Raw genomic sequence first — 25,130 nt, 5'->3', positions numbered from 1 at the left:
TGGCTGGCTCAATTTGTCAGAATATAATACATTGTTCTCCAAACCCAGACGTTAAGAATTTCTGATAAATGGCAAACTCTCATCCTAACAAGCTCTTTTAACCACAAATAACAGGCACATAAAGTGGCTTGCCATCTGTACACTTGCATGTTTAAAATTCTTGAGATAGTAGCAGATTCTTTTCTGTTTTGAATGAATCCGGTTTTGTCTGGCTGCAGAATTGAATGTTTCCTGGCCCCCACTGGCTCTGGTTGCCGATAGCATATAAACCACAAATTCTAAGTGGACCCAGCAAAAAGTCTTTGCTGTGACATTACTTGTAAGAAGTTGAGTTAATCAGAAGTGTGCCAGGTAATTGGGAATAGATGTTTTCTTGAGCATTAAGAATAAAGTATTATGAAGTATTTTAAAAAGTTGATAGCTACCAAGCTATGGATGATTTGATTTTTCCAAAATGTTCACAATTTTAATATTGAATTTTGCCCCTCACTCATCGTAAGAATAAAGCCTTTAAAAATTCATAAAATGGCACTATTTATTTATTGTTTGTCAGGTTATTTTTGAGAGAGAGAGAATCGTAAGCAGGCTCCACGCTGACAGCACAGAGCCTGACATGGGACTCAAACTCATGAAACTGTGAGATTGTGACCTGAGCTGAAACCTAGAGTCAGACGTAACCGACTGAGCCACCCAGGCGCCCCCATAAAATGGCACTATTTAAGGCCCTTCTCACAAGGAGCCTCTTTGAGGGAGAAGCAGTATGCACAGCGTTGAGAACCAAGTCTCTTGAGCCAGGCTACCCTGAGTAAACCCCAGCTGTGCAGCTTCCTGCTTGTGTCACCTTGGGCAGGTCATTTAACTTCTCTGTGTCTCATGTTTCCTCATCTATAGAGTGGTGTTGAAAACCTATTACCTCCCCATGGGATTACGTGCTAATTAAACGAGTTAATACACGGGGAGTGTTGGTAAGAACTCCTAGGTTATAGGAGGCGTAGTGTAAGTCTTACCGGTGTTAGTAATTGCCGGGGTCTCCTGGTGAGCTGGCTTAATAAAGGACTTCCCAACAGCCCTTGCTTCTAGTAAATTGAGATGGTACTTAGCAGTTATCAAGTGCCTATTTCGTGCAATTTCTGTAATTGCCCAAAGAGGCATGTCCTTGCACCATTCTTTTGGTGAAGATTCTGAGGTGCAGGGAGGTGGAGCAGCCTGCTCAGTGGCATGCAAGGAACGGGCAGGGCGGAGCTGGGATTCACCCCCAGTTCTAGCTGACCCCACGCTCTCGAGTCCTCCCATGTGGCCACGAAGACTCTTTGCTGATCATGAGAGGCTAGGGTGCGGTTAAGTAGCCTATGGCCTGTTCCTAACCAGCTCTGTCATGACTCAATGACCCTTTGACATTAACGCCCAAGAATTCCGAAATCAGGTACTGAATCAAGACCAGCTGAGACACAGGTGAAATCTCAGAGTAAGTGATAATTTGGCTCCCTGTGATCTTGTAACCTCCACAGCTCTCTCTGAAAGCACCCTGTGGAATCTATATGGAGCCCTCTCATATGTCAGATGAGAGAACAGAGGCAGAGAGCTATAATGACACCAGGGGTCAGAGGCAGAGTGACAGAGCTGGGTTTGCAATCTGGGTCTTTGCCTGCAGGCCTCTCTCTACCACCTCGTGACACATCTGGGGGTGCTGATTACACATGCCCAGTATAAAGCGACCCCTTGAAAGGGAACATTGGCAGAATAAGGAGATCATTAAGAACGGGGAAAGTGCTAGAAATGCCTTAAAAAGCACCACTTCTTGTATCAAGAGTTACCATGTAGAGGCTTTACAACTTTGTGGAAAGGAACAAAGGAACAGAGTTCTATTTGGAGGTCTTCTTTGTAGCACATTTGTAACATTGGCTTGGGACATACGGAGTGGCACAATAATATCCCTGTCGTCTAATTATGACTTTCAGGAGCATCTTCTTTAGAGTGCTCTGGTCATTTCTCTTGACCAGTTATAAGAATTAAAAACATGGGGGCACCTGGGTGGCTCAGTCAGTTAAGCATTCTACTCTTGGTTTAGGCTCATGTCATGATCTCACAGTTCATAGGATCGAGCCCTGCATCGGGCTCTGGGCTGACAGTGGGGAGCCTGCTTGGGATTCTCTTTCTCTCCTTCTCTCTCTGCCCCTTCCCTGCTCTCTCTGTCTCAAAGTAAACATTTTTTAAAAAAATTAAAATCAAACAATATCTAATATCTGCACTGGTTTGTGAGGGCTGCTATAACAAGTTACTATAGATGGGGTGCACCTGGGTGGCTCAATCAGTTAAGTGAGTTAAATGTCTAACTCTTTCTTTTCTTAAAATATGTTTATTAATTTTCAGAAAGAGAGCATGTGTGTGAGCAGGGGGAGGGGCAGAGAGAGAAGAGACAGAGAATCCAAGTGGGCTCCCCAGGCAGGGCTGGGCCTCATAAACTGAGATCATGACTGTTGTGAGTTCATGACCTGAGCCCAAATCAACAGTCGGTTGCTTAATGACTGAGCCACCCAGGCACCTCGTGTCCGACTCTTGATTTCAGCTTAGGTCACAATCTCACCGTTGGTTATGGGATCAAGCCCCACTGGGCCTGGGCGTGCAGCCTGCTTAAGATTTTCTCTGTCTCCTTCTGCCCCTCCCCTGCACGAGTGCTCACTCTCCCTCCCTCCCTCTCTCTCTCTCTCTCTCTGAATTCCCACCCTGCCCCCAACAAATAAAATAGGGTAGATTAGTGGACTGAAACAATAGAAATTTATATTTTCTTGATTCTGGAGGCTAGAAGTTCAAGACCAGGGTATCAACAGGGTTGGTTTCTTCTGCGGCCTCTTTCTTTGGGTTGCAGATGGCTGTCTTCTCCGTGTGTCTTCACAGGCTTTCTTCCATCTGTGTATGTGTCTGAATCTCCTCTTATAAAGACATAAGTCATATTGGATTCGGGCCTGCCTTAATGACCTCATTTTACTTTAATTACCTCTTTAAGGACTGTGTCTCCAATACATTCATATTCTGAGGTACTTACTGAGAGTTAGGACTTTGTCATATGAACTTGGTGGAGGGACCCAATTTAACTCATAACAATAGATCTCACATTTGCATCTACTTTTTTTTTTTAATTTAAGAGTTTAAAAAATTTTTAAATTTATTTTTGAGACAGAGAGAGACAGCAAGCAGGGGAGGGGCAGAGAGAAAGGGAGACCCAGAATCTGAAGCAGGATCCAGGCTTTGAGCTGTCAGCACGGATCCCAATGCGGGGCTCAAACCCATGAACCTTGAGATCATGACCTGAGCCGAAGTTGGACACTTAACCAACTGAGCCACCCAGGCGCCCTGCATTTACATTTATGTCTACGTCTATCCTTATATCATTGTCTGTGGGTCTTATTTGAACCCAAAATAATGTTAATAATTCCTCCAAATCCTATTGTATGACAATAACAGGACATATCTCTAATTTCCCCACCTTAATTAGCACGTGGCCTGTTAGCACAAACTTATTAGGAATGAGCTGCTCACAGCCAACTATGTAATTCCCTGGCCCCTGAGACCTACTGCTCCATTAATGCTGGGAAGGGTGAGCACAGCTGGGGAAGTCACCGAGCTGCTGGCTGGCTATCAAAGCCCTTGTGGTGTCAGAGCTGAAAAGGCACACTGCGGGTAGCAAGAAAGAAGCTTGCACCGGAGCGCTTCTCTGGTCTCCATTCTTTGATTCTCTTTGAGGCGGACTAAAGGCAGACACTTGTCAATACACAAGGGGTGCAGATGTGAATGTGGGGCAATTATTGGCTCCTTTAAAGTAAGCAGGCTGTGTGAAGCTAGAACGTGCAGGATTTTTTTTTTTCTTTTTCCTTCTTTTTAAGGAATCAAGTTTATCCAAGAATTTGGCATCTTCCCATATGCTTTCCTTCCTCCCTTCCTGCCGCATTCTTTCCTTTGCTTCCTTATCTCCCTCTTTCAATTATTCATACGGTGAGGGCCTGCTAGGCATAAGGCACTGAGCTCAGTCCTGTGAGAGGTAGGAAGGGGACTCTGAGGCGCTCGGCCTTGCAGGTTTTGTTCTGCTAACCTCACCCCTGCTCTGGTTTGGGTTAGCGAACTGCGTTAGCTATGTTGGCTAACGGTGCTGATCTCTGGCCCTCCCTCCTCCCCCCCCCCCCCCCCCCCCCCCCCCCCGAGGACTTGGTGGCACTACTTCATCAGCCCTCGGCCACCTTCTCACACCTCCTTCCCCTCCGTCAGTGCCCAGGCAAGCTCCTGGCCATCCAGGCCTATAGGGATCACCACGCTCTGTCTTTGTTTTCGCCTTCCAGGCTGCTTTGTTTTCCTCTCTTTCTGAGCTCTTCCTTTTGATGCCTCCCACTTCTTCCTCTTTTCCTGATTCACATCGATCATCTCTGATGAGCCAGTTTCGTGTGAAAACACAAAGGTTCTAATGATCTGCTTCCTCTCTGCCCACTGTTATTTATTCCAGGGAACACAGAGCTCATCAAGAACTCCCTCCTTGGAGCCAAGGGAAAAAGAAGGCATCATTTGTCCTTTTCCACATCCCTCATTGCATCTGAAAGCTATTTCCCAACCACTGAGTGTTAGGTCATATATTTATTTTTTAAAGTCATGAAGGATTAAGGATTGAGCTTCTACAATGTGATTTAAACCTTATCTGCAGGTTATAAAACGTTAAGATTCATCTCTGGATTAGAATCCAAAATAAGCACATATTCTGCTTCAAAACTTCATTCTTGGGGTGTCTGGGTGGCTCAGTCGGTTGAACGTCTGACTTTGGCTCAGGTCATGATCTCGCGGTCTGTGTGTTCGAGCCCTCTGTCAGGCTCTGTGCTGACAGCTCGGAGCCTGTAGCCTGCTTCGGATTCTGTGTCTGCCTTTCTCTCTGCCCCTCCCCTGCTCATGCTCTGCCCCTCTCTCTCTCTCTCTCTGTCAAAAATAAACAGTAAAAAAAATTTTTTTGGGGGGGGTGCCTGGGTGGCTCAGTCGGTTGGGCGTCCGACTTCAGCTCAGGTCACCATCTCGCGGTCCGTGAGTTCAAGCCCCGCGTCGGGCTCTGGGCTGATGGCTCAGAGCCTGGAGCCTGCTTCCGATTCTGTGTCTCCCTCTCTCTCTGCCCCTCCCCCATTCATGCTCTGTCTCTCTCTGTCTCAAAAATAAATAAAAAGTTAAAAAAAAAATTAAAAAAATTTTTTTTAAATTCATTCTTAGAACTTAATTTGGCAAGAAGTGGTCAGACCTGTTCGTTGTTGTTGTTGTTGTTGTTGTTGTTCCAATCACACAGACATTGCTAGAATGTGTATTTTCCCCACACTTGCCAACCCCTTGGAAGACCACCTTCCTCCTCTCCTGCTAATCAGATTCATGCCCTGTGCAAAATCCTGCTCCTCTACGAAGGTTGCCTGGGAACCCATGAGCTCCTTGCGGTCCAGACTCTGTCTAAGCCGTCTTTGTACCTTAGCAACAAGTAGAGCCAGGTACCTGATAGAGATTCGGTAGAAGTGTGGGGAATGAATCAAAGAACTTATCTCCAGCCTTCTGTAATTACTCCTCTGCTTAACTCTAACATATTTAGTGCCTGTACCACTCATTTGAACACTGATGCACCTCTGACTTGTTAATTAGCCCCTTTAAGACTGGATGCTTTGTCCTTCCCACACAGATTGCCTGTTCCTTGAGGGAGAAGGACAGTGCTTCAACCACCCCCCACCCCACCCCCCCACCATGTTTCTATTGCCTAGCACAGAGATGGTGCTCACAAATGTTGTCAGTTTAAGCCCTGTTCCTTTTCACTGGACAGCAATGTCTGTTGGGGACCATGTTCAAAAAACTGATCTTGCAGAAGCCATAATTTTATTGTAAGTGTGTCTATAAAAGGAGTCTGGCTTCCATGCATTTCAAACGGAGAGATAAAGCGCTCATCAGCCAACTGATACTTAGTTTTGTTCAACCACATATTTTGAGCAGTTGCTTTGCACCTGACACTGAACCACACAATGTTTCTACCTCACATGGATTCAAAGTGGAGAGGAGTGTTTTGCTGCCCACCCCTGACTTGGGGATAGTGTTTGTCATCACCAGTGGCCCTGGGTGACTGGTGGGCACTGGACATAGTTCCAGCCACCTGGCCTGGACTTTCTGGGTGGTGTGGACCTGCTGCTCACCCTGTGTAGCCCCCTTCTGGGTGGTGCCGAATTGCTGCCTCTTCCCCTATCCCTGGTCCTCTGAGATCCAGAATAGATTTTTACGGCAAGTTAGCTGACTCCAAAAAGTCTGCACTGTGGTTTTTCAAGAAACTTCAAACTTACCGTCTTCAGGAATAACGCGGGAAGGGGAAATGAACTCTAACAAGGCTAATAACAGGGATTTCAAGTAGTGTTTTAGTAAGCCAGTCACAGAGTATTCACGTGTTAATTCACTGGCATGTTCCGTGGCAGAAGCACCCCCACTCTGCCTTCCCCCACTTCCAACTGTTGTGCTGCAGCAAGATTTGGTCTGAATCTGGGCAGACCCCCCCCCCCCTTTATGAGCTGCCCTCCCCCCTTTATGAGCTGCCCTCCAGATTCTGTTACAGCAAGTGTCTGGTGAAAGTGGTCCCTGCCTTGTCGCACACAAAGGCTAGGAGCTCTTTAAAGGGGCCAGCCTGCGCTTCTGTGCAGCTGCAAACATTTGTCAGTGTGGGCTCAGCAACCCAGGCTTTTGCCTGAAAATGAGTGGGGAGGGGTCTTGAGCACGCTCCCCCCCCCCCCCCCCCCCCCCCCCCCCCCCCCCCCCCCCCGGCCCCAGACCTCCCGAAGTGGGGCGGGGAGGGGAAGGAGCTGACAGTCTGAGTGGATGGAGACCACCGGTCCCTGGGGACCAGCTTGCGATTAGCTGCTTCTTGGATGCTCCGCGTGTCAGTTGAGCATCCTGCCTGAGGTCCAGAGCGTGCTGGCGGCGCATCTTGCGGTATATGCCTGCGTGGATTTGAGCCATCGCCCAGAGGCGAGCCCGCATTCAGACACGGTGGACTGGCCCCGGCAGTCAGCGCGAATGCTCAGCTTTAGGCGTCTGCAAGAACCTCCCGACTGCATGGATTTGGCTGTCTAATCAGCCGAGATTACTGCCCGGGAAGATTTGTGAGCCTGATCGGCGCTCCAGCTGCTGTGACAACTTCAGGGCTGGCTGTTTACTTCTCTCGGAGCCTGGGACTCTGTTCTGCACCGCAGCCACTCCTGCCACTTGCCTGGCTCTGAAGTCCTCTGCCGCGAGGACTCGTCTGACGGCATCCCCAGGAAGGGGGAGCAAGGAGGGGTTAAAAGACGAGCAGAAACCCCCCCAGCTGCTCAACCTCTCGTGACTGCCTGTGTTCTGGGGTTCTGAGAGGGACCGTGCGCTGCCCGGGGAAGCAATGCAAGTCTCCATAGCCTGCACAGAGCACAATTTGAAGAGCCGGAATGGTGAGGACCGACTTCTGAGCAAGCAGAGCTCCACCGCCCCCAATGTGGTGAACGCAGCCCGGGCCAAATTCCGCACGGTCGCTATCATCGCGCGCAGCCTGGGGACGTTCACCCCTCAGCATCACATTTCTCTCAAAGAGTCCACCGCAAAGCAGACTGGCATGAAATATAGGTATGGATGTAAGATTCCATCTGCCCGGGGTTTCTGTGTTCTATACAGGTGCACTGGGGGACAGTTCATCGGTTTTGAGAAGTGACTTGCCGGTGGATGGTTGCTTAATTTAGAATACTCAGGTGTCTCTAAAATAGCTCCTTAGGAGAGGGGACACCCAAAGAGGTTGTGTTGTGTTGTGTTGTGTGTGTGTGTGTGTGTGTGTGTGTGTGTGTGTGTGTGTGTGGTATTTTTAAAAAAATGCAGCCCGTTTTGTATATTCTAAAGTGTTACGAACACCTTTAGCAGTTGAATGAATTCCAGTCTGCAGAGACTAACACAACTGCTGGAAACTGGTATTGAGATCAGGGTAGTTTTTCAACAGCAAATGTGTTGGTCCTATTTTATGGTGCAGACTGTAGTTTCTGTGCTTATACTATTCAAATTAGTTTCCCATCTAGTACTGCATTCTTATTTAGCTTTCGAAAGACCAAGGCAGCAAATGCTGTGCAAGCTCTTAAGGAAGTTTTGTTGCAGGAAGAAACGCCTATAAAGGTAGATTAGGTTGAACACTGACACATTTAAATCTAAATTACCGCTTGGAATAAAATGGAGACCTTCTTATGAAATACGGAGAAAAAGTCATTTGTTTTAATATGCGTTTCCTCATAAATTTTTAAGGTCCCTCTTCCTCTAGCTTATTTTCCATAGCTGGAGGCCTTCCCAGTACTAGTCGATGCTCTCTTTCATAGAGAATGACTTAAATTTGATAAGTAGAAAATTTCATTATTCAATTATGTGACTCCTGCCTTCTCATGCTATCTGCCTTGCACTGAGCCCTCCTGGCTTTATTTCTTTAAAACTGCTGTCCTTCTAGTCTCAACGTGTTTGCAGAGGTAGAGGAGAGAAGCTAATGAGGCATCTTCCAAAGGCTTTGGTTATTCTACTTTGCAGATACGATTTTGTCAATTACTCACATTTAACTATGCCTCATCTCTGTTAGGAGCCAGGTTTCAGGATGAAAGGAACTTGATGCAATGAACATAATGCACACCTCAGGCTTCCCACGTGGGGTTTCTGCAATAGGCTTTTAAACCCATTTCTACAAAAGTTACCCTTGAAAAAGTTTCTTTGTAGAGGTACTGGGAGCTCCTCCTTGCAGAAGCACCAAGCACTGTTGTTGTGATGGATTTTTGAGCCATTAAGAAAGCAAGCCATGTGCTTGGGGGAGGCACTACAATACCATAGCTAAAGCTTTTTGCCCCAACCCGGAAGGATGCTAGCAGCCTACCTTCATGCAACTCTGTTTTTCCCAGTGTTTACATGGTGGGGAAGGGGGGGGGGGGGCCCACAGTGACTGTTAGCTAACTGAGACCGCAGCCTCCAGTGCATTGGCATTTTGTATCGTGCCTGGCTTGTGTGGCACACACCCAACCCTGCCCTGAGGGCTCTGCTCTGCCTGCAGTCCGGCTGCTGTGAGGGAAGACAAGCTGCTGTCTTGATCAGCAGGGCCCCTAGGAATGGGACTCTCGGAGATCAGGCGGATCACAGAGGTCACTTGAATGGTGGCCGCCAGCATTCTAGCAGCACCATGAGCTTTGTTTCTGTAAACCAGAAGAAATAAAAAGTAATACTCTTCCTTTCTTGTGGCAGAGTTTCATAGTTGCTTATGGATCATTGTGTTGGAAGTTTGGTTTTGCGAAGCTTCTTAGAAGGCAGGAGATATCCAGGAAGGTTTTTCTGGTGATATGTGCAGCTCAGCTCAGGTTGGATAATAACTGTCTCTCTTTACAAAAGCTCAGTGTGCGAGTAAGATTCACGTGGGCACCTTCCATTCCTGGCAACTAAGGACAGCTCTTTTCTGACAAAAAGTTAGCCATCTGCGTTTTTCAGTATTCTTAGACTCCTTTGTGACTTATGGTGACTGGACAAGATTCTCCACTTGCCTTTTATTCTGAACCATCCTACCCATGACAGGCAGGTGGTTCTCTGTGTGTGTGAATGCGACTTAACCCCTCTCTCCTTCAAATTCCACTCAGTGCCTTTAGGAAAGAGGTTGAAATTATGCCAAATGTACACTTAGGGTTGGAGAAAGAAAGAGGGAGGGCGAGAGACAAGCTCTGCACTTTATAAAAAAAAACAAACAAAACGGGATAGAAATGTTATTATTAGCCAAATTATCATTTTCTTTGTCCTTAATGTCACTAAAATAGCATGTGTTATTGATAACAAATAGCAAAAATTTAAAAAAGTGGCTAACTGTGTTTACAATAACCTTGCATCCTTGAAAATGATGTCCATAGGAATAGCTTAAGCTAGGATTTATAAATTCTACAGAATAATAAAAAAAAAAACCAACAGCAACAACAACCACAAAAACCCAGTGTCTTTTCATTCATCTTTTTGCCAAGGGGAGGGCTCATAGCTTTCATCAGAATTTGAAAAGTGTCTGCCACTCACTTTTCTTTTTTATCTAAAAGCAGTGTTACAGAGTGAAGAGGTATTTTAGTCAACAAATATTTATTGAGCATCTATTCTGTACCAGGAGCCCTACTAGAACTGGGCTGCCAAAGGTGCAGACAGCAGACAAGGTTTGAGGCTTACATTCAGGTTGGGGAAGCAGACCACAAGCAAGAAAACAAATCATAAAATCTATTAGGAGACATTCGTAGGAAGACTTTATTTGGGGAAGATGATGGTCATGCCTGGGCTAACTTCTTCACCTTGAGGCTACTGTCCCTGCTTCAGTTCCAGAATTACGCCTGCATCTTGGGGCATGAGTGAAAATGTGCCCATATCTGCCATCTATCTGCCAACCCAGGGACTTCCCTCAGGCGCTACCTGGACATTGAGGACCTACTTGTTACAACCCTGATAAAAGAGTAGAATGCCTCTTACTTACCTGATGCTTTATAATTTTTATGTTTTAATGCTTATTTATTTGAGAGAGAGAGTGCAAGTGGGGAAGGGACAGAGAGAGGGAGACAGAGAATCCCAAGCAGGCTGTGTGCTGTCACACAGAGCCCAGTGTGGGACTTGAACCCATGAACTGTGAGATCATGACTTCAGCCAAAACCGAGATGATTTAACCGACTGAGCTGCCCAGATGCCCTCACCTTATAATTTCGAAAGCCCAACTCCTATAATAGCCCATGATTACCGTTCATTAATCAGGAACTCGTGAACTTGGGATTTAGAAAGAATTAATTTATACTTGTGTGAAGCATCTGAATTCTGCAAGAATAAATACTCAATAGCCTTCACAGCACCATTGTGCTAAAAGCTTGCTTAAAGTTAGCTATTGTTTCAAGGCTGAGGATAAAAAAAAATCCACTAGAAAAATCTGCTATTCAAAGGCTACTTTTAGCCCAAGAGAACAAGATTCCACCTAACTGTTATTCTGGGGACTATCCTGTATGTAAACAACATAAGACTATTGTGTTTCTTACAGTTTTTACACTTGTGCTTTGTTAATGCAGGAGAGTTGCTTTATTTTAGTTTTGTGTGTGTTTTAAATCTCCGAGTTCATCACACTGTGTTAAAGTTTGATGTATGCTCTGTAACCATACATGATCGATGAAGATCCGTACGTACCTTTCATCATAAGGAAGCCAAATCACTGAGAATAGAAGTTAAATCAGATTTGTCTTTTGGGTTGTTTTGTTTTGTTTTGTTTTGTTTTTTGGTTTTGCTTATTTGGGTGGTTGGGTGTCTTTTTTTAAAATAACTTTTTACAATGATTCTACTAGTATTTGACATGGTCTCAGGCCTTTTGTCATTCAGGTTTGAGCATATTTGTACTGATATCTACCCACCCCCATTCTGAAATTGTTACTTTAGTCCTAGAACAATTTGAATATTGATGGACTCAATTCATTGAGAAAAATCTTACCTGTAATATATACACCCATGTCAATAAAACTTTGTGCTGTAATGTTACATAAAACAGGCTTTGAAGTTCTTAAGAGAACCCTTTACAAAGAATCAATATTGTTGAGCAATAATCTTTAAATTCCACTTTAAGAAGTTACTTTTTCCAGTTTTTTTGTTTTGTTTTGTTTAGCTTTTTAATGTTTATTTCTGAGAGAGAGAGAGAGAGAGACAGCAAGCAGGGGAGGGGCAGAGAGAGCGAAACACAGAATCAGAAGCAGGCTCCAGGCTCTGAGCTGTCAGCCCAGAGCCCAATGTAGGGCTCGAACCCACAGGCCGCAAGATCATGACCTGAGCCAAAGTCAGATGTTTAACTGACTGAGCCACCCACGCACCCCACTTTTCCCAGTTTTTTAGGTTAATCACCTTGTACCATTTTGGTCACTTAAAAGTGTTTTTGAAATAAGTACAAATTCACAGGAATTTGTGAGAAAAATATGGAAAGCTTTTGTGTACCCTTAATCCAGTTTTCTCTAGTGGTAACATCTTGTATAACTATAGCACAACATCAAAACCAATTAATTGACATTGCCATAACCCACAGAATTTATTCAGATTTTACCAGTATATGTGTATTCATATGTGTGTATCTTTGTATGTCCATGCAGTTTTATCACATGTAGAAGTTTGTGTAACCACCACCACAGTGAAGAATCAGAATTATTCCATCACCACGAGGGCCCCTCATGCTTCCCCTTTGTAACCACATCTGTATAACCTTCCCCAATCCCTACACAGTCTTTGGCAACCACTGCTCTCCGATCTGGCTCCATAATTTTCTTTCTTCAAGAACATTTTATGTAAATGGAATCATACAATTTGTAATCTTTGGGGATTTTTTTTTTTCCACTCAGTATAATTCTCTTCAGACCCAAAAGAATTGCTGTGTGTCTCAGTAGTTCGTTTCTTTTTATTCCATGGTTTGGATATTTCAGTGTGTCCTTTGGTGGATGAATGGTTTAAAAAAAGTCAGGTTGTTGTCCTTATTTTTAGCATGCATTAGATAACTTCAGATTACAACATTATCCTCAAATTCCTTCAGTGCCATTCAGTAGCTCAGGGAATAAAAATCCAAAGTACCTAACCTGGCACCTGAGGTCCTTCATGGTGTGGCTTCCATCATTTTTTCCCAGTTGTGACTCTGTTCTCATCTTTCCTCTGATGACCACATGCATTCTCAGAAGTACCTACTTGGGAGAGGACCCCTCACAGTGCCCGGAACCTTCTTGGTTTTTTGGTCCTTCTGTATCATTTCCCGTTCTGGCTGTTCTATTCTAGAATTCTCCTACCTCACTTGACCAGGCAAACTCCTATGCATTCTCCAAGACCAAACACTAGCATAACCTTCTCAATAAAACCTTGCCCGGCTCCACTCCACTTAGCATTAAATACTCGCTCTTTCGTGCCCCCACTGCAACTGGTTCTTACTTCTGTGATGGAGATTATTGATGGCATACTGTTGCTATTATCTGTTTGCATCCGTGTCTTCCCTGGCAGTCTGTGAGCAGCTTGAGTTTTGGATTTTATTCATCTCTGTAACCCCAGAATCTGATCTGGCACCTGGCACATGAGAGTTATTCGATAAATGCTTGGAAAACGAACGGCCATGTCTGTGGGATGCTATGTTAAATGCCAAGTGGGAGGGTTGTCTCTTGAGTCTTTACAGTTTGGTGTGACTAGGTATGTACACAAAAAGGCTGCATATGTGATACAAAGAAGGATTGTTGCTATAGTGTGAAGAGACCTCATTTAGCAGGGGCTGTAGGAGTCAGGGAGAGGTCACATGAGAAAAGCCAGGGAAGCTTGGCATTGAAGAAGGAGAAACGCCAAGATGGGCACAGAGCAGGAGGGGAACAGGCTACAGCAGGTGGGCAGCATGTCCCAAAGACTGCACTTGCAGGGTTAAGAAATCATAGAATAGGGTAGAGGGTCTGTGCAGGGAGGTGGGGGAGAGAGCATCTTGTAGGTAAAGAAGGGTCAGATTATGGCACCTCGGAGGCCAGGGGAACCCGTTTTAGGCATCAGGTGAACATCAGCAATGGAGGTTGCTGATTTTTGAACAGGTTGTCTCCTTAAAGTTCTGTTAAGAAAGGATTAACCTGGCAGTTGTTCCAAAAACAATTTGCGGAGTTGTAAATGTGAAGTAAGAGAATGTGCTTTAATTCCGTAGCATTCCCTCTTTTCCTACAGAGAATCGAGACTACACAGAAGACTCAGACCAGATGCTTTTCCCATGCTCCTCCTTTCGCAGCCTCTTTATTAAAGCACACGTGTCATCCACCGTTCCTTACCTCCCACGAATGGTGGGCAGGTTTTGAATTAAAGCAATTGAAGTGAAAGATCAGTCTTGTCAGCCGATTACGTAAAAGGCACCGAATGTGTGTATGTGTGTGTGTTTGCGCACATGCGTATGGAGAAAAGTGGGAGGAAATAGGTGGGCTGAAGAGGGGGGAAGAGAAGAGCCTGCTCTGTGGCTGTGTTTCAAATAGAAATATTTGATTTCAGTCCAGAGAAGAGAGCAGCTTGGTTTTTTAGAATGTCAGTTTTTTTTTTTTTTTTTTAAGAGTACCGTTGTTGTTTCCACTGATAGCATGGGCTTTCCTCTCTTCCTCAAAGCAAAATGGTGAGAATGGGGAGGTGGAGAAACCTTCCTGAAAATTAGTTGCTGATTCAGTCTCATAGAGTTTATTCCACCTCTGCAAGACAGCAGTCAGAAGTCTGGCATCCATGGGCTGGTGAGAAAATGGTAGGAGGGGAGGCAGCCTCCCGGAAGTTGTTAGGCAAACGTCGTTCCAGTTCCATGGTTCTGGAAGAGTGTGTGTGTGTGTGTGTGTGTGTGTGTGTGTGTGTGTGTGTGCACGCGCATGCGCCTGTGTGTGTGCATGTGTGGGGCACATACAAGTGAAGGAATCTTTCCAAAGTGTTTCCAGAAACAGCTCATCTTCCAGCTGTAATCTTCAACTGGGTTGTTGCATATGAAGTCTCTAACCCCAATCCATGCAATGCCCCCCTTCAGAAGTGTACTCCTTTTATAGAAATCCTTTCTTTAAAGAAAATTCTGCAAATACTTGAACTTGTGGTAATTTTGAGAAATGTTCTGAAGGGAGGAAAGAAATCCCATTATGTTCACAAGGGAAATCAGATTCATATATTTGACTTTGAATTTTCAAACTCATTTCTTCAAGTATATAATCTGTCATTAGTATATTGAATGGAATGAGATTTAGGTCCAGTGAATCTGATCAAAATATAGGATTCTTGGCCTTTTTTTTTTTTTTGAATTTGACATTCCTTTTAGGAGAGAAAACCCTGGTATGAGAAGAATTGAATTCAGAAGCATTGATTCCTACTTTACAGGAATATCAAAGCCATTCTGGTAGTCATTATTAGACTATGATAAAAAATTATTCAATGTTGCCAATTAATCATTGTTGTATGTTTAAAAAATGTTTTGGTCATCGGTTTCCTGCTCTTCAGAATTAGAAAATAAACAGTTATAGAGAGTGAAGAACTTAAGGCAAAAGTCTTAAAAATATCCATTTCAAAACTTAGAGTTTTTAATCTTACGTGATCACTAGAAATAAGTAAATTTGTAGTGGAGGCTAGTGCTGAAGGAACTTTAGATGCCGTCCAATTCAGTCATATTATTTTATACAGAATGGCCAGTTCCTTCATCAAAGTTACTCAAGGAGGTGATGGGAGAGTCAAGGCCAAACTCAGGTGTCCTGACTGCAGGAGCAGGATTCCTTACTTGCCTTAAGCTTCTACACTGTAGCCTCTTGGTTACCCTCCATTTTTCAACATCGAAAAGAAGGACAGTACATAAAATGCTTCTAGAAAGGGCAATTTTCTTCTATACAAATGCACAGTTTCCAGTTCATACTTTTCTTTAGAAGAAGCAAAGCCTTATTGTGCAGTAAGAGAGCCAAAGAAACTTTCTCCATCTATTACAGAATTGTGAGGACCCCAGAGGAGTTCCCTGGCTCTCTCTACTTGTACATGTTCTGAAACTGGATGAAAATTCAGTTCTAGAAGATAGTGTGCTTAGTGTCACAGTTTCTACAGAACTGGTATCTCAGAGACCTACAAAACCATGGGCTCAGATGATGGGACAGTGCTCCATGTCAACCTGGGATATGAAATGCTCATTGGGACATTCAGTACTGAACAGACGTTACTCTCCTCCATGCTTTTAGAGATTACTTTGAAAGTCTGCTCCTGAGAGTCAGAATCAAAATACATTTAAAAATCCTCATTGCAGGTTGATTTTCAGTTACTCAGATTGGAAACCAAAACAGAAGCCCAGCAGTGATGCTTTTTCTTGGAATCGACAACTAGGGAGGACTCTGAGAGCACTCGCACAGGCCATCTGGTCCAGCCCTCATGAGAAATCTGTCCTGTTTTTCCAATTTGTGCTGTGCAGCAGCTACTTGTAAAGGCCCCTAAAGAAATATTGTGTAATCCCCTTTCACAGCAGTCATGAAAAAAAAAATTGGCTCTTCTTTCTAAGAATTAGAATCATTCATTAAGCTCTGAAACCTCCCAAGGAAGCCATCAAGTGAGGGTATTTGAGAACTCTTGTCTGTGGTCTGGACCCTAACAGTCATGTCAATTTGGAAAGTGAAGATAGAATGAGGGGCAAGGTGGCAACGGTGGAGCAGTGAGGCAAGGGGAGGCACCCAGAGGCCTGCTGGAAGATCTCAACCTCCTGTTGATGCCTGAGGCAGGAGATCCCTCCCGTTCTGGTCCAGCACCTGCTCACCTGGCCTGACTGTTCTGTTGCTAGACCATCCAAGAGTCTAAAAAAAAAATTTTTTTTGACCATGACAAAATTCCTTCTTGCAATTGACTTGGCCCCTTTCAAGGTGCACTGGAAGCTTCTTGGCCTGTCCCTGTTGAACTGAAAATGATACAGATATAATTTCTTCGTCCATAAGTGTTCCCGAACTTGAAAACCATTACTAACATTTAGCCTCCTAATTTTCAGGATAGTTCCAGTTTTTTCCTCCTAGATTTCATTTTCTGATTTCCCACAGTAATGAGGATGCTCCTTTAAAGCCCCTGTACAATGTCTACATCTTCTTTAGGTCACCCAGAACTGGATACAATTCCAAGGAAAGGCCTAGACTTCTCAGTAAGGAATAGCAAGATCACCTAATAACAGAAACCTGCTTTGTCCCCTTGTTTGCATTTTATGGCCATGCTTACTGTTTTTAGGGGGGAAACCATGTTTTTTAAAAAAATATTTTTTTAATGTTTATTTTTGAGAGAGACAGAGACAGAATGTGAGTGGGTTAGGAGAAGAGACAGAGGGAGACACAGAATAGGAAGTAAGCTCCAGGCTCTGAGCTGTCAGCACAGAGCCCAACGTGGGGCTCGAACTCACGAGTGGTGAGATCATGACCTGAGCAGAAGTCGGGCACTCAACCCACTGAGCCACCCAGGCACCCTGGGGGAGAAACCATTTTTAACACTTTGAACTAATCTTTGGAAAAAGTTCCTGAGAAATATGTTTTAAAATTATAACTTATTAAAATCACAGAGGGTGATTGTGCTGATACATAGCAACTCTTAAGAGATCATTGGCTCTAAAGGTTACAAGAACAGTTGAAGTCTGTTGGGTTAAATAAGTGCATATCTAATCTATAGGTTTCAGTGGTAGTTGGGTATCCAAATAGAAAAACCTAATAGCTGATAATAGGATTCACTGGCTTTCTGATATCCTCTTATAGGGAAGTTTTTTTTTTTAATCTTCCAGGTTTAAAGATCAAGGCAATTGTACAGAACCAGTATTAATAACAAGAAAAGTCTTCTGTGTTGGTAATTAACATCTTCCAAGACAGTGGCCCTGAAGGGACTTAGCTGCAGGAAATTCCAACCACAGAGTTCTCCATGATGAGTTTCTATCTACTAGAAGGCCCATCTGGTTTAACAGAGCTCTTATATAAGAAAAGCGAGCTTTTTCCTGAAGAACATATGCTAATAAAGCACACTCTTTTCCATTTCTTTGAAATTAATTTCCACTTTAAACTTGGTTTTTATGTTACTGGGTTTTTGTTGTTAGAGTCTTTGGCCTGAGACCACAGCAACAAGCTGGTTATAAAAACTGACTGTGTAAATAGCGTGGCTTTAATGAATGCTACTCCTCTTTCAACTCAAGAACCAGCAAAGAATTCCTCTGAGGCATTTTGATGAAAACAGGCCTTTTGACTCACTAATACTCTATTACCTACCTCCTCATTCACAAGCACCTCTGCATTATGGAGTCTTTGCATATACTGAAAAGACTGGAAATGCTCAGAGAGTCTTTGTTTGATTTCACAGGGTTTTCATCTTGATGGAAAACATATTTGTTCAGTTTTAAGAGAAGATCTATGAACTACTTAAACAAAAAGTGGGAGTTGGGAAATTCATGGTGTGACGTACAACTTCTCTCTTAATAATGGCCTCTCTTTCATTTGCAAGGAAGAAGTTTGGGGTTTCACTTTTACCCAAATACAGTTTCTCCCAAAGCCATCTTCTGAAATCAGGAGGCTCCCATCTTAGTCCACGAAAGCCTTGGGTCACTCCTTACCTAGAGAAGTGAGTGTGTACTTGCCTGAGAACGTCAGATTCCAGGAATTGTTTCCCCTAGGCAGGACCTTCCACAGTCCTGTTTCAGAAAGAGAGGTAATTTAGAAGGGGAAACAGCAAGTATGCTTAGGAAGCAAACCTGGACACTGCATAACATACTCGTTTTCCTATTGCTGCCGCAACAAACTACCAAGTTAGTGCCTTCACCAACAGTTCTGGAAGTCGGGAGTCTAAAATCAAGGTGTCAGGAGGTCCGTGCTCTTTCTGGAGGCTTCAAAGTAGAAGTTCATGTCCTTGCCTTCTCCAGCTCCTCAAGGACACTTGCATTTTATAGCTTGTGGCTCCTTCAAAGCACATCTTTCCACGTCTGGTTCTGTCTTCACATCTCCTTTTCCTCACTTTGATCTGCCTGCCTCCCTCGTACAAGGACTCCTATGAAAACACTGGGTCCGCCCGGCTAATCCAGGATAATCTCCCCATCTTGAAATCTTTAACATAATCACATCCCCAAAGTCTTCTTTACTACATAGGGTAGCCTATTCATAGGTTTCAGAAATGAGGGCATGAACAACTTCCAGGGGCTGATGTACAGCTTACTGTAATACCATGGTGCTATGTTATGCAAGAGAGGGGAGAGTTAAAGGGACCCAAAGTATCAAGCATTACATCCTCCTCACTTTCTCTAACATCTAAGACTGATTTAGGCGAGGCAAGACCGCAAAAGGAAGAATGAGGTCACTGAAAATGCAGGGCACTGGGGATTTTCTCTGTGGATGGCTACAGCTTAGGTTTCCAATCAGAATAAAAATTCCTAGTCACAACATACAGCTCCAGTGTGAAAAAGTTGAAACAGTATTATCTTGACCTTGGCAGTGACTATAATGGCAGTTATCGCTTGAGTCTGTTCTGCTTGTAAGGCCCCTCAAGCTAACAGCTACTGGAGATCCCCCTTTTTGCTTTTTATTTCTCCTTTCTTTTATGATCTAAATACAAATGAGAAGATTTGGAGGTGGACATTAATAGAAAAACCCATGGATGGAGGCACCTGGGTGACTCAGTCACTTAAGCGTCAGACTTTGGCTCAGGTCATGATCTCACGGTCCATGACTTCGAGCCCTGCGTTGGGTTCTGTGCTGACAGCTCAGAGCTTGGAGCCTGCTTTGGATTCTGTGTCTCCCTCTCTCTCTTTTCCTCCCCCACTTTCTTTCTCTCTTCTCCCCCCCCAAATATTAAATATATCTGCATCAAAATTTCATAACTAATTAGTGAGATGTGAATCCCACTCCATCCTATAGCATGTGGGGTGGCAGGAGCTGAAGCAGCATGTCTTTCTTCCTGACATGATGCATCTGTGAGGCTCTGTGCACATCCTATAACAGACCTTCCATAAAACCCCTGCTGTTCCTACCTCGTTACTGTGGTCATAACAACCTTGTGGGGGAGAAAAGGAGTTTCTTGCAGAGATGTGAAATTCTTTTTCTGAACCCTTCTATTAACTATTGTTCTCTTGAAGCCATTATGTTGACCAGTCATTTTAATCACAGAAAGGCTTTTCTTCTTATTTACAAAATTTGCATATATTCTAACACAAATTTTATTAAAAAAATTTTAATATTTATTTTTGAGAGCATGAGCAGGGGAGGGGTAGAGAGAGAGGGAGACACGGAATCTGAAGCAGACTCAAGGCTCTGAGCTGTCAGCACAGAGTCCGACGTGGGGTTCAAACCCACAGACTGTGAGATCATGACCTGAGCCGAAGTCAGATGCTTAACTGACTGAGCCACCCAGGCGTCCCTATTCTGACACAAACTTTCAAATGTTTTAATCTCATGCAGTTTTCCTCTGTGAATCTTTGTCTCACATACCAATAGAAGAAGGTGGCTGTTCCTCAGTTCTTTCAATCCCTTTCCAAAGGCCCCCAGCTCCTCTGTCAAGGTCTAGAGTAGTGGGCTTTGAAGATAGCACTCTTGGTGCCAAATCATTCAAATCTATATACCCTCTCTCGGAATGCAAGCATTAAGTACCAGATTGTATCAAACTGGGGGAGCAATATTAGTGGGCACAAAGTGAGCTAGAAGAAAAGATTCACTGGGAATCAGGAAGCTTTGAGAATTCAGAAATAGGGAGTCAAGAGTTAAAACACAACTTTGTCGTGTAATTGAGTCTCTCACGGCCAGATAGTGTTTCTTGGAGGGTGTGAGGGAGGCAATGCTCCGGTGAGAGGGGAGTGAGGAAGTGACCTCTTTGGGAACCTTGCAGGTCATGGACTGTGCTACCACCCTGAACTCTAGAGCTGGATGCAAGGCATCTGTTAGAATGCAGTGTGGAGGAAGTAATTCTAAAATGGGAATGAGGGGCGCCTGGGTGGCTCTGTTGGCTGGGCAGCCAACCCTTGATCTCAGCTCATGTCTCGATCTCAAGTGGTGAGTTCAGTTTCCACGTTGGGCTCCGTGCTAGGTGGGAAACCTATTTAAATAATAAAATGGGACTAGGCAAGTATTGCTCTATAATCCCTCACAGGGCTGGACAACTCCATGTACCTTTCCAATTCCATCACATTGCCTTTGTATATATGTAACAGTGTATTTAGAGCCACCAATGAATACCAAACACTACTTGTAGTACCCTGAGAGCAGGGAGGGAAGGAGCCAGACCTGTCTTTGCTCTCCCCTAAATTACCACTAACAGAGTCTGTATTCTAAAGTGGAGAAGACATTGTCCTAACACAAATATAACAATGACAACATTGCTTAATGTTGACCAAAGAAAAGAAAGATAAACCAACTGAAGTCTGTATGTTTATTGCAGTAATGAACTCTGCCTGGTTATAGGTCATCGATGACCACTAATGAAGCAAATGTGATGAGTTTAACAAGTACGCTTCCGTTTCATTTTTTAGCAAGAAGGCAATACGATCGCATGATAATACCGTTGATCAAAGTATTTGACTTTTAGCAACGACTAGTTTTAGCAATAGACATAGTCATAAAATGTTTATGATTTTTCTTGTTGGTTATTGCTGCTAAGGATGTTAGCCATTTGACCGCTTGATATTTTGAGATGGAAAGGCTTTGGGGACAGGGTTAACAAAAGACAAATACAATCATTATCAGAATGTCTGAATAACATTCTATGTTACTAAAATCTTTGTTGATTGTCTCATGTAAACATTTTAACCGAGGAATTGAAAGAACTTAATATTATTTTTTATCTTTGAGGAGAACTTTGAAAGGAGGTAGCAAGTAATATTGTGCCCTTTTTCAATTACAGCAACTGAGGCACAAAAACAAAACCTAATGACATGTTGTGCAGTCTTTTGTTTTCAATTTTAAGTTCAGACAGCTTCTGACCAATATTTTCCTATAGTGACCAGCATGTATTTATGCCAAGGGCAACTCAGAACAAAAAAACTCTAACATTGGCAGGATTCTGTTTCCCTTTTTTAGCATGAGGCGGTGGAATGGTCCAGGTGCTTGGTGTCCCTCATTGTTACTCTATCCAGAAAACCAGGGCAAAGACAGGACTAGATCAGTATAGTAGCACAAGGAATGTATACTTGAGCTCAGGGCTGATCCCAGAATCCGTAGGCTGCAGGAAATTGAGAGATGATGTGGATTTTGTTTTTTTTGTATTTCATATTATTAGAAATTTGTCTTGAGTGGGAATAAGTGCATCTTTAGGTATTAGTAGCTAAAGTTACATGCAGCTCAGAGAGGAAACAGATATTTTACAGTTGATTTTTTTGGATAAATATGTAGTCCAGCAAAGTGTGTGTGTGTGTTTAAGGTACAAACACAAAACATGGATAATAGTAGCAAATGGTTCCATGGCCTAGTAGCCAAAGGTACTACAACGTTTGTTCACCCAGCTTTGTCTTCACTAGCAAATTACTTAACTTCCCTGTACCCCAGTGTTTGTAAGATGGACCTGGTAATCCTTTATGGGGTTGTTTGAAAGATTGTATGAAATAATGTATGTAAAATACCCATTGTTATCCATCATAATTATCAATATCAATAACACGGGGACAAGAATAGCTGAGGCTCTAAAGCATATGGTGATAGCATTGCAATAGGTCTTTTTTAAAAGTTTGTTTTTTCATGAGAATATTCATATTTTAGTCGTTCCCCATGTAGCACAATGTCTGGCTTGTTGTAGGTGACCAATGGAAGTTTGTTGGGTGGGTGATGAGAAATGGACAATGATTTCATTTTTATAAGCTTCAAAGTCTTCCAGGGGATTGTATTACAATATACTCTCTTGACTTTTTGTGCAGGCTTCGTTCTCTACCCGACTTGTCCTCTTGACAGTCATGAAGAATTTTCTTTCCTTTGAAGGCAAGAATCCTATCTGCTTTTGACCTTGGCTGCTGAAAAGCCTGACCTGTGCTTGCTGTCCCCCATCGTGTCTGTTATATCTACTTACACCTAGCCTTGTACCAGAAAAGAATATGAGGCGATACCTCAAATTGCATGGCTTACAGGAAAGAAGACTAAAAATGGCAGGGTTGAGACAGGGATTCACGACGCTTGTAACATTTGTCTTATTCTCACCCTTAACAATGCACATGTCCTTGAGAAGCATCTGCTGGCCATACACTGTGTTGTTAGGAAAGACCAAAGTGCAGCTGTGTGCAGGGTCTTGAGGGAGAATCGTGCAGGGACTGCCTGAGTCTTTGTTTGTGTTGTTTTTCTGCGAAGAACGTGGGTCTGTGTCAGATGGTGATTCTCGAGTTCTCGCTTGATCCTTGACAAAGAAGGGGACATTGAAAGCAAGGTGGTTTATAAACCTAGATTCCTTATGGTAGTAAGTGGATTACGTCGTAAAAAGGGACTACCTCCATGCCAACTATACTTCAGGGGAAAATTATTTATACTGATAAATAATACAGGTATGTATTGGTCAATTAAAATACGGGATAGAACAATTCCAAAAGCCCCTCAGTGACTTGGATTTTGAACAGAACATCATGTGCAAATAGAGCTGGCTAAGTCTTATCGAGGCACATCCAGTCACTCTGGCTTTTTCTCAATGGCTGCAGCAACCTGAGGGTCTGAATTCCCTGAGGACCTAGGCGCAGGATCACTTGATACTCCAAATCCAGATCTAGTCCCTCCAGCCCACACTGAGCTATCTACCCTTTTCTTCTGAGGTGCATGAACGAGGAGGGATCTTCTGTATTGGTTGCAGTGGGGCAGATGTGATGAGACCATTTAAAGATATTAATATATGTGGTTTCTCCCTGCACCTCCACATTTTTGTCTTTGTTCAAGCAAGTAGCTTGTGCCTCCTTACTTGCAGAAAGTGTGTCTTTTGTTTCCAAAAGCCTCGGTCACTTGAAGAGAACCAGTTTTGAGAGAAAAGGCATATCTCAGATTAAGTTGAGATTCTGCTAGATGGGAGGTTCGGCCGGAAGTCTGAGGCCCCATAAGCCTTGGTCCCTGATAGCATGCAAAGAACGTGATAGGATCTCATAGGGAATGGCCCTGTGGTATAGACTGGATCCCCAGTCAGGGGTTCAACCTCCCCGAGATCTATGAAGCTTCCTGTGTTGTGTGGAAGGAGCATAATCAACCACTGTGTAATCTCTGGGGTAAAGTGAACAGATGAGCAGTGGTGGGAGGGTTCCTTGGGAGGGTAAGACCCTGGGACCTAAGACAACCCAAGTGGCATGGAGAGGGCAAGAAGAGAGCCAATATCATCTGAAGGTAGAATTTCTTGTCAGCTTGGCGGAAGGGCTCCCTGCGTTGAAATTAATTTATAGAAAAATGTTAACGTGCTATATTTCCCAAACACTTGAGCTTATGGTCTGCGATTCTTACTTGCTTTGTGTGTGTTTTGGAAGATGTACAGGTTGGGCAGGAAGGACAATCTAGGCATCATTTCAAGATGGGAAGTCAGCCAACCAAAGAAGGATGAGGAAGAGGATAAATTCTTCATGCTGCAGAGATAGGAGTCCCCAGGCTTAGCCATGCAGAAACTGCATATATTTGTCTTAAGAGAGAATTTATTTTTACAGAAATAGGGAACTCTTTTTATTTGAATTTTTCCACCATTTCTTTTTTGTTCTGCCTTCACAACAATAGAAATTATTTATTTGGTTAAAAACTTCCTCTCACAGGTGCACTTATTTCTCAAAAGAATGATTAAATGTCTCCACTTTGATTTAGAACAAGAGAGAATGTTATTAAAATTGAAGCTGAGTTTTGTAGTACAGAGCTGTGTATAAAGAGAAAATTAAGGACTCTGAAGTTATCCTGGTACTGTTATTGTCCCTTTGAGAGAGAACTGAGGCCAAGGAAAGTACAAATGTATGGGTAAGGCAGAGCAACGCTGTTTTGGAGAGGCTGTTGATGGACCACATTATTACTAAACTCTCACGCACTGCTCTAACCACAGTGTAGCAGGAGTTAGTAGAGAGATCTGTCTCATTATTAAACTATTGGCCTTAAATCTTTCTCATCTTATGATTATCCAGAATGGAGTGGGGGTTGTATAGAATAGATCCTAGCAGAGCATTATGCTCATATATATATATATATATGTATTCTTAGCTATCAAGGTTGATAGGATTTCTAATGAATGGATTCACTCAACAAATATTTCCTGAGCACTCGATGCCAGGTGCTGTTCTGGGTGTTGAGGATCAGGGGTGAACAAAACAGTCTTTGCCTTTAAAAAGTTTACGGTTTAGGGGTGCCTGGGTGGCTCAGTCGGTTAAGTGTCCAACTTTGGCTCCGGTCACTTTCTCACAGTTGATGAGTTCAAGCCCCGCGTCAGGCTCTGTGCTGACAGCTCAGAGCCTGGAGCCTGCTTCAGATTCTGTGTCCCCCTCTCTCTCTCTGCCCTTCCCCTGCTCACGCTCTGCCTCTCTCTTTCTCCCTCAAAAATAAAAACATTAAAAACAATTTAAAAGTTTACATTTTAGGGGCACCTGGGTGGCTCACGTCATGATCTCACGGTTTGTAAGTTCAAGCCCCACATCGAAAGCTGTCTGCTCTCAGAGCAGAGCC

The 25,130-nt window shown here is 43.6% G+C and overlaps 1 protein-coding gene across 3 annotated transcripts in view; it reads left to right on the top strand.

The window, feature by feature from the left end:
- KCNAB1 (potassium voltage-gated channel subfamily A regulatory beta subunit 1) overlaps positions 1-25,130 on the top strand; it is a 391,903-nt gene that overhangs the window by 112,638 nt on the left and 254,135 nt on the right. Inside the window, exon 1 of one of the 3 annotated variants that reach the window (XM_042954546.1) lies at positions 6,792-7,635. The exons of the other annotated variants lie outside the window; for them this stretch is intronic. Within the exon in view, the coding sequence (XP_042810480.1) occupies positions 7,415-7,635 (221 nt within the window). The 5' untranslated portion in view covers positions 6,792-7,414. Of the gene's footprint in view, positions 1-6,791; positions 7,636-25,130 lie in introns of those variants that run through there. 3 annotated transcript variants of the gene reach the window in all.

This window comes from Panthera leo, chromosome C2 (genome assembly GCF_018350215.1).
Source record: "Panthera leo isolate Ple1 chromosome C2, P.leo_Ple1_pat1.1, whole genome shotgun sequence".
NCBI lineage: Eukaryota > Metazoa > Chordata > Mammalia > Carnivora > Felidae > Panthera > Panthera leo.
Note: the sequence above shows the minus strand (reverse complement) of the source record. Positions and strands in the feature narration are given on the sequence as shown.